Source organism: Perna viridis, chromosome 11 (assembly GCF_037379345.1).
Source record: "Perna viridis isolate PV_CMFRI_1.1 ecotype Kerala chromosome 11, ASM3737934v1, whole genome shotgun sequence".
Taxonomy (NCBI): Eukaryota; Metazoa; Mollusca; class Bivalvia; order Mytilida; family Mytilidae; genus Perna; species Perna viridis.
Window position 1 is genome coordinate 2,946,645 of NC_142455.1, and position 10,916 is coordinate 2,957,560.

General features: G+C 31.8%; 1 protein-coding gene across 1 annotated transcript; it reads right to left on the minus strand.

Annotated features, from left to right (window-relative positions):
- Positions 1–668: 668 nt before the first annotated feature.
- On the minus strand, positions 669–2,849 carry LOC148602331 (uncharacterized). Its single transcript, XM_088551707.1, has 4 exons — positions 2,701–2,849; positions 1,933–2,022; positions 1,259–1,415; positions 669–794 (listed from the first exon to the last, which is right to left on the minus strand). Exons 2-4 carry the CDS (start codon positions 2,006–2,008, stop codon positions 722–724), a joined length of 306 nt encoding a protein of 101 aa, XP_088407833.1. The 5' UTR covers positions 2,009–2,022; positions 2,701–2,849; the 3' UTR covers positions 669–721.
- Positions 2,850–10,916: the final 8,067 nt, after the last annotated feature.

Sequence of the window (10,916 nt, forward strand, 5' to 3'; positions counted from 1 at the left end):
TTATCATTCACTTCTGGAGTACCTGATGTCACGGTTTTTTATATTCCCAGAGTTCATAGTGCTAATGCTTTACTGTTTCCGATATCTTCCGTTTTTGTATCTATTATTTTTCTTCTTTGGTACGTTTTATTTGGTACGCTTTATTATGTATATGGATCATCTCTGTTTCAAGTGTTAACGTCTGGGCCATGTTCTTTAAAATTTGGATTTTGAAGTTTTTGAATCATGCCACTGCAGACACGTCGAAATGTTTTTCCGGGTTTTAACATTAATAAACCGATAAGAACTGTTGATATTTGGAATTAAGGATAAAGCAGTAACAATATTTTTACCTTTTGTGGCAGGTTTGCATTTTATATGACTAAGCAAATGATACTTAGTCTTATTTGACCGTTTTTGTAGTTGTCATAAGTTCGTGTGAATACGTGTATACTGTTATATATTGACTTCTCTGCATTGTGTACCATGTTATAATGCTTTTTGAAATTATTTATCTTAGTTGTTTTGATTTTGTTTTGTTTTGTTTTTCTAGAAACATTTGGGTTTTAATTGTTTTGTTATGGTAATTAATTATCTCAGTGTAAAAAAATTACAATCCACCCCAACACTTTGGCAGAAGAAGACATTTCCGTTTAAGATAACAAGGGGGGTAATCCATTACTAATAGATTTGTAGATTTATATCAAATTTTATTTCTCCCAAACTATTACGAACATACAGATCATGCTGTTGTGGTCACTTCAGGAGGAGCACCTGAATAGTGGACACCAAGACGATGTACCAGGGCTTGGAAACTGTAACGAAATAATAAGCTAAGTTAGAGATTTTTTAAAAATATTTGGTTAAGACAGGTTTACGGATTATTCAGGTTTCGGTTTAGAACAGTTTCTCTGTACTTTTATTCTTTCAAATATTTTAAAAAACAAACTGAAAAAAACAAATCTTAGGTTTTTAAATCTAAAATAAAATTATATGACATTACATAATTCTTTTAATCATTTTGATGGCACCTTTTTTCGTTATAGAAATTGTTCTGATAAAAATAAACGTTTAACCTGCTTATAACCTTGAATTCATTTGTATATATATCATATTTGTTGCATTACATTTTTTATACAAAATCATGATTTATTCATGTTTATCTTTCTGGAAACCTATTAAATAGTTGTTACAAAATGTATCTTTGAGTGGTGTCTATTCAAAATGAAATTTAAATTACATTACAGCATTTAGTTATACCTATAATGACTATATATACCTTTTGCAGACTAGAGGACACCCAAACTGAAGAAGATGATCTTGTTTTATTAGATCGTGGCATTTATTTTCGCATGTTTGCTCTGATGCGTCTGTCCCAATCGTGTTTACCAACTGTTGTACCAAACTATTGAGCTCCGCTCCCTCAAAAACACTACCTGTAAAAATCAAAGTTATGTTACATAAATGTACTTTAGTATTCATCCTAATACTTTTGCTAAAGTTCATGTTTGACATCAAATGAGAAACTCCGTGTTTTAATCAAGTAAAGCTGAGCACGCAGACCCTAACGATGGAACTTGACCGTACTCCAAGCTTCAGATAAAGTCCTGCTGCTAATTTATTCTTTATTTTCTGTCTGTTGTTTTCTTTAGAATTGTGCATTAGCAAATGCGGTACATTAGCTAAAACTTCTCATATAATAGGCTACGTGCCAAAATGGGAAATAAAGAATTGAAATTCATTCGACAAATTGCTTAAATGGAGCTGTGTTTTATGATTTAAAGTAAAGGGTTTAGATGAAAAGACAGTCATCCTGCCATATGTATAATCTGTGACTGAAATATTGGCATCGGTGATTATTATCGGGACTAAGGGATACAGATAAGGTATTGGAGTATCAACCGCGAAAGGGTCGAGCTATATTTTCAACTCATAGCAGATGGTATTACTTACCAAGTACGAGTCTCTTTTCTGCAGGTTTCGATAGTACCACGGGTAGCAACATCAACAATACAAGAGCAAACTTCATCTTATGATGTATCTCTGGATACAAAAATACCAATTGTATCCAATATCAATTTTGTTAAAATCTAATGTATAACCATATCTTAACATTATTGACATCTGTATTAACCCTATATAACTCGTGAAAACTAAACATTATATGGAGTATATAGGCCTTAATAGAAACAAACATGTTTATTTGTAGATTATTTCGAAAAAAATTCAATTGAAATTGTTGATGAAATAGAATCAATTCAAGAAATACTCAAGTTAGCATATATAAACAAGAGGCTATATTTAAATTATAATTAAACTAAGTACATACATAAAACAGGAACCTTTAGACACCAATTGAGAGCTAGCAGTGTCACTTTCACCATTGCCTGAGCTAATCAACATTGTTTATCAGCTGATTAAACGCAAAAATGAAACACCAAACTCTGTAAAAACTGACTGACAGCTTTCCTTCACCTCTGCTGATGCACATCAGAACTGCCAACTAAATAAACATAATGCTTAAATGAAACATTAGTCTCCGCTATTCAGTTGGCAGCTTTACCGTAACCCTTGCTAAAGCTCATCAGCGTTGCCAAAGGTAAATCCTAATGTATAAATGAAATCATATACTATATATAAAGCTGAAAGCACCTAATCTTAATATTTCATTAGCAAAAACCAAACGGAACCTTCTTCCAATTAGAGATAATTGTAGTGTACCTGTTCGTCTTGGTAGGACCTTCTGTGATGTTATCCAAAAAGTGCCATCATATATATACCTGCAGACTAGGGTTATCTGTCAGTGTCGGTGGTTCTGTCTGCTTATTGCTGTCAATGAGTGATCAAATGTTCAGCTTGACGTATTTGAACATGAAGTACACGAACTCCAGTCAGACATATAGCGCTGACATAATCGTTAAGAACACTCGCAAGAGTCGTGTTACACGAATACACACTATAATTACTTGGTTGTTACCGCTTCCATTCACTTTGATAGTTTGTAACGCATTTCTTTCTTACCGTATGAAAAGTGCATACAAGATGAAACAAAAGTTATCGAAGTAATAGTCTAGTACTAGTAGCGATTTCTTACAAGTATACTTCTTGTTGCATGAAAGGTTGAAGTCATCACCACAGACGTTTTGTGGTCGTCATCTTGAAGTTATGGACATTTACGTTGATGTGTCTATCTGCACTATGAGAACCGATTTGTTCTACGTATAACAGTTTTTTTCTTTCCTCTTTTGTCTGTCCCAACGTCATATTGTTAGAGCTACTTGACTGGTGTTTCTAGACAAGCAGAGAAAACTAACCCAACCAGTGCACCTGGCACATGCTCCCAGTTTTTAGTCGACTTCGAGTCGCCCAGTAACATTTGTGTCTTTGAACGTTTTTTCTTTTTTATTTGTTTTGTGTGTCTATTTTTCCTGTCTAGTTCATATCTTTAGAAATTATTTCAATTTCCACTCGAATCTTTGTTTCTTGATTAAATTGACACTGGTTAAACCTTTATTGACCTGTGAATGTATTGACTATTTTGTATATAGATTATACGTTCGTGAATTTGTTTCACTTTATCCGTTTTTTCTGTGAATTATCAGTTCGACTATCATATACACATGAACACTGTTGTTCCCATTATAAGTTAATCACACGAATATTAATTACACAGCCATTGCACATAGTTCGTCTTTAAAGGAAATCGTGTATTTTCTAAAAGAGTAATCAACGGAACCAAGGTTCTAGTTGTAATCCAGGAAATGTAAAAATAATGTAATCCAGGGACAAAGACCAGACATGGAAAACAGACATACACAACAAAGAACATAAAGTAACTGAAAGAATACATACAAAGTAACAAAAGCAAATGAGCAACTCGGACTCCACTAAAAACTGGAAGCATGGACCAGGTGTACCGGTAGGGTAAGCGTCCTCTGCTTTTCTAGAAACACCCACCGAAGTGTTTATAAAAATCTAAAAATATAGGATAGATTAGGACGAAAGGGAATTGGTCTTATATAGTTTTTTTTAAAGGTTTCCCTACAGGGATTTGTTCTATCTAAATACAAAAACAAAGAAATCAGTTTACAAATCAAGAAATTTCATTTCAATAGATATGGTGGATATGTCAATGAGACAACAACCCCACCGTGATGAAAAATGTCAGCGCAAGGTCTACCATGGGTCTTCAAAGAGTATGTTCTGTAAACATAGTAATTTTAGCGGTTGCTGAAAATCGCGGTTACAAATGTTTACGGTATAAAAGAAAAAGATTATAGTTTTATAGAATTCGAAGTCAATACACATGTATCACTGCTTCTTTCTGTCCATCGCAAAAATAGGGAAAAAATAGAAAACCGTGGAAGTTATCAAAATTAGTATACCGCGAGAAAAGAAACGTTTTTAAGGCTTGGAAAATGAAGTTTTCACAATGAATATAAGAAAGGTGCAATAACAGTTGATTTTTAAACAAAATTTAAATGAATAATACTAAAATTCCACATGTTTACCATCTTTACAAACTGGCAGTATGGAGGCAAATTATTTACATATAAACAATACTTTGCAGTAACTAATAATACAATTTAATGGTATATATTCTCAGATGTCTATTTTTATCAAAATACGCCCATATTATGTACTTACAATATATATATATCCAGATTCAGTTGGGAAATTCATAGAGGGTGTCCTTTTTACCCGCAAGTGCTCGGTGAGATCGTAGGGGAAAAGTGAGTTATATTCCGTTAACGGTTTAACTGTTGCAATTCATTTTATAAGACTTATTACATCGAATTACTGAAACTTAAAAAAAGTGGTAGTATGTATTGAGATTTTAATAGTCTATAAATTGACTTTGCTATTAAAGGGATTAATAATTCGGCCGAATCCGTTTGTCGCTGGCTTGTCACCTGGCGATCCTCGGTGGCGGAATATTATTTTGTGTTGTGAATCATGCTCTCCTATTAAAATTACAATATTTTTTCTGTACAAATTATCACTGAGTATTTTTTTTTTTTATCATTGTCAAACAATTCTTTCAAAATTATTTCATTTATATTAAACTTTGAAACGACAATTTGTTTATGATTTTTTTAGAAGATAGCACAATTAAAATGAGTTGATAATCACTTTTAAAAAATCGACCCAGTATTAAATGCATATTAGAATGCGAATTTAATTACTCTTAGATTCACCATATGTTTTATATGTCGATTTCACTACGTCATTATACCATCTGTTGCAACTTTATTATTTTTTTTTATCATATTTTTACCTTAAACATTGCATTAGCTTGTTATCATATGGTGATGTCACGTGGTCGTACATCAAACATTTAACACATAAAACCTTTATGATATCTAACATATGATAGTCATGTGATTATCATATGATTCTCATATGTTATTTTTGGCTTGAAAACATATGACAATCATATGTTTGTGAGAAGCATTTGATTATCATATGATATTCATGCAATTATCATGTGTAAAGCGAATCATATGATTATCATATGGTGCTCGATTTATATGATAATCACATCGTGCAAACCATATGATTCTCACATATGGCACATTTGCCTGTGTATGCAGTTGAATTAACTAATAATTTGACAATTTTCGCACCCTCTTTTAAAAATTTTAATATCTTGTTAATATATAACTCATTTCTATATGTCCATACTTTGATGAGATGACGGTAGATGATATAATACCCTACCCGGTAGGTACCAGAGAAGTGTTATCTTACGTTTAGCCTCTATAGTGTTTGGTGCGATATTCTAATGTCGTCATTCAAATCATATCTTGAATTGCTTATGCTGAGAAGTGACAACAAAATTCCACCATAACATTCATTTTGAAATGAGCAATGTCGTGATACATAGAGAAGGGGGCTGATAAGGTTAATCGCAACAAATTCACCATCGTATTGCCCCTATAAAATATTCAATAATTACAGTGATCACCAAAAGGTCTTCAGTAAGTGTCAATATACCTTCAAGTAAACTCCCCGGTGAAAAGTAATCAAATCCTCGGTAACAGAACGATGACATTCCCCATAAAAACTAAATCAAATAATCACACATTAATGATAATTTGAAATTAATTATGAATTATATATAACCAATATTAAGATGTCATAACGTTCAAATTCTTACCAAACTTTTTTTAATCAAGATGACAATAAAGTCATGAAATACATTCAATGCCAACAACAGGAAGAGGGATCATGAAACATCGTCCCGATAGCTGTGGAGTCTGACATATATAAAGTCATTGTTTAATACAAAGTTGGGTTGAATGTGCTCTTTAGTACCACTCCATGGAAAGGTCAAATTTCAAAGCTATTAAGATTTTTTTATATTAATAATTATGAAAAATGCTCCCTGTTTTTTAGTGGAGTCCGAGTTGCTCATTTGCTTTTGTTACTTTGTATGTATGATTTTAGTTACTTTATGTTCTTTTTTGTGTTTGTCTGTTTCCCATGTCTGGTCTTTGTCTCTGGATTGCATTCTTTTGATTACCGCTATAATCTTGGTTCCCTTGATTACTCTTTTTAATAAAATGAAATGAATAAATAATAAATGTAAATAGTTGTGGTAAGGTATAACTGATATGAGGCAGGTGTGACATGTACGGGGACGAAGTTGAATATGTCATATTTTTAAAAATGACCCTGACTTTTACTATTTTTATATCAACTAGGATTTAGTTTTCAGACTTCTGTCAAAGAGATGTGAAACTTAAAAAAAGGATCCTTGCTTTGTATTACTCTCGGTATTTCAAGTTAACTTCCTGTTAGACTGAAATCAGGCTCTACATATAAGTGCTTCTAAGGTAAAATTCCAAATTATTACTATTACCATTATGAAGAATTCAAGTCTTCTATCAAACATCTCAATTTTCTGAAATTCATAAATGAATACTTTCCAAACGTATCAAGTAATGCAGAGATCGCATAGTATTCATTTCATATATAGAAGACTTCCTTGTGTTAAAAAATATTGTGAGTTCGGTTGGTTGTTGACATGTATGCTATGAGAATTCCCTCCTTTTTATTGATATTTCAAAAGACTTATACTTCAAAAATATCATATATTAATATGTATTTATATTTGGGTATTTTTTTTAAATTTAGCTGTATGTATAAAACGGTTAAGTAATTCTAAATTCATTTTTGTAAAATTTATGTAAAATAGAAAAATGTCTATGCAACATGACGCACTTTTATTTCTATCAACAGTAAAGTACGTTTCTGTACAAAATCAATATTATAATATATTTATATAGTTAAAATTATACACGTTTAGTAATAAATTCAGTTCAATATAAAATTGAGAAGGTACTAACAAGAAAAAAAAACATTAGATGTATTACAGGCGACCAGATGCACACTGTCAATGATCCATTTTACGCATTGATATAAATATTAAATTTATATTTTGCTATAAACTTACTCGTATATATTATTTGTATGTTTAGCCGTTTAATATATAGCAGAAACAGTCAATGCAAATAATAAAAACGTTTTTTCACAGATGTGACACTTCAATGCATTAAAATGGCGTTTTCTAAACAAGAGGACTATGTTTTCATCTTTTAAGACAAAGACTTTCACGTATTTATGGAATCTTTCAAGTCACAGATTTGAGGAAGTGAAAGAGGAGAAATGTCTTATTCTTTCCAATATTCCGATCCTCAGTTGTGTCGCAAAGAATCAAATTTACAAGTACATCCAGGAAAGGTCAATGATTCTGAACAAAAAAGAAAAACATCGGTTAGAGTGAGCACTATGTGTACCGAAGAAATATGTTACAATAAGTTCAAGGATGACAGGTCCAAAAGTCATTCAAAAGAAGAGGAAGACACATTTTATTATCATTGTTGCAAGAAAGACCAGAAAACACACGCATTATGTATTGAAAATCAGGAATATTTCGACAGTAAGCAGTTTGGTGGTAGTTTGCATCAATTTGCTAAAAAGTCTACTGAAAACGGTACGGTCGACATGAGTGATAATCCGATAGATTTAAGCTGCCGTGTAAAAACTTATAAAACTAAAAGAGCTCAGCAAAACTTTGTTCTTTTAAATGGAGAAAACACAATATCAGTTGAACCAGGTAATAGAACATTTTTTCTGAATGACAAATCTGTTGGTCCAGAAGATCAAAACTCCCCTGTTCGAACTGTTTTTAATGACGACCCGGCGAAACAATCATTTGACCAAGATATTCCCCTCGATCTAAGTTGTACAAAGTATGCAGAGAATGACAGAAAGAATTCTAGATGCCAATCAGCTGCACTCGTTTCTAAAGACAAAAACGACCATTGTTTAAACGATGATTACAACAAAGTCTTACAAAAAGAAAATAATTTTCAGAATGTTTCATCTCAAACCAATACAAAAAACCATAGAAGTTATAACTCAAAGAAAAGATCACTTCGGAGGAACACTGACTACTTTATTTCATATAAATGTTCTGAAATACCGGAAATGTGTGATTTAACGACAATAAATACTTGTGACAGTAACTGTCCTATAGACGCTATTGCATATTTTTGTATGGAGCGACAGAGTTGTGAAAAGGACAATCTATCGAATGCTTCATATGGCAAACATACATCTGTATTCCAAGGAAATCTAACAAATAAATCAGGAAGTTTGCATTCTTCGAATGACGTGCCAAATGTTCCTGTTGAAGGTGCATATAATCAAATGAGTACTCAGTCCACCACTAAAGGACGCAAGCGTAAAACGTCTCGTAGTCTTTTCGAGGAATTGATAATCCAAATTGAAAAATGTTACCACGAAAACGAAAATAAATATCTAAATGGAGCCGACGAAAAACAAATAGGAATGAATTCTAACGATAAAGAAACATCTGTTCAACCCACATAATAATGGTAAAACTACTAAAAACAATGATTTTAGGATCTGTGCTAATAACATGGAAATAAGTCAAGGTCAAGGCCAAAAGATACAGAAAACAAAGAAGAAACGTTCAAGGATGTGTCTCAGTAAATTAGGAAAAGAACAAAGTTATACCATTGGCAGAGAAACCAGAATTTGCAACACGAAGAAAGGTTCATGTATGTTTTTTTTTCAAAGTGTAAAAATAAAAGTTAAAACACTTGATTTTTGTTCGGGGCCTATAATAATTTAGCTTATTTTAAAAATGCGGACTGAAATATTGTCGGCGAGTAAATATATATAATTCGGTCCAGCTCTTTCGAAAAATACCACTTTCTTATTCTATGACAGCAAAAATAATATTCCAGTGACGTCAAAAAAGCTAACGTCACATGAAAGAATAATCAAGGGAACCAAGATTAGAGCAGAAATCAAATTAATATAATACAAGTATAAACTTCAAGAAAGCACATTAAATAATAAAAATAGTACGTAAAAACAAACTACAAAAAGCAACTTAATGTAAAATTTTATGGACGAAATTTGGAGAATGAAATATATAAATACATTGTTAATTTTACATGTTAATTATCGAAATTTATCAGAGAGGGACCATTCGATTACTCAATGTAATGTTTAAGGTAGTAGATCTGGGGTAAGGGACGTAATACAAACTTTAAGGATTTTAGTCACTAGAACGTTTGAAAGACTCACAATTTGCAAGTTTCAAACTGACACTGATTTTGAAGGGAAATAGTTCCAAGAAGGGTTCAAATTCTAGAACAAATGTGTCAGCCTCCAACAACTCTGCCCTTTGTAAACTAGAAAATTGAAGTATTGATTAAATATTTCTATTGCCAACCAAGATTCCTTTAGATAAAATACTGAAATTTAAATACTGAAATATTCTGTATAATGAGACAGAACGTCTAACCTTGCCAGTGTTATAGCTCCTTAACATTTAGAGTTGAGAAATGATTTTTTTACAATTCTTTGTAAGAGTTCAAGATTTCTGTTTTCATTTTGTAGCTGTGACGCATGTGTTTGATATACGACTCTATCCAGCATTTAACTACCAGTTTTCCATATGAATTGGTCCAATTTTGCAGAAAACGAATATTTGTGTTACATTATTTTGCATCATGCTGTGCCTGGCAATGCTCATTATTCAATATTAGTCATTGTAATTTGATTTTATGTAACTTAGCTACATATTTCAATGATATTAGTCAACAATTTGACTGAAAAAGATTCTTTTTCCAATGTTTTACCCAAAGATCATTTAAACATTAAAAAAAATAAGTCAACAGTGAACTTTCTCAGACTTTGTTTATAGATTCAATTTGAATACTCAATTTGAAAATTATAATTTGTATATAATATCAGTTTTGTATGAAGATTTTTATACAGTTGTCTTGATATTCAGTTGTTTAATTAAATAATTTGAAAAAAACCTAAAATATCAAATATGGTCACTTTGGCCGATGATTCAGATTTGTGAAAATAACATTTTTTCAGACCTTGTTATTCCAAATCTGCATGGTGAAAAAATTGTCAGAAGATGTACTACAGTTAGTATTATATCATGTGTAAATTTAAAGAAAATTTTATTATGGGAAAATTATGGGGGTCCCCCAGGTCTACTACCTTAATATGTATTTTTTTCTGTATTAATATGGATATTATTGATCTTTTTTTCTTTTTCGCGTAGTTTTAGATAATACATTAACTTACATTGTTTTCAGTTGGATACCTGTTTTTTGAAAGGATCTTGCATGACGATTTAGGCGTAGCGAACCTTAAGTGTGGGAACTTTAAATGCCAAGATCAAGCAGCATACGGAAAGCTTAAAGTGATCTCTGATGTCATTCAGAAAGAATTTTCATCTGCTCACTGTGTCTTTTTGTCTCATGCAATGAATGGGTATCAGACACAGGTTGGTATGTAGTTATTTAAAGGAAAAAAGGTAATTTACAGAAGGTGATACCGGTATGTGTAGGCTTAAAATGATCTGAAAGAGGCTT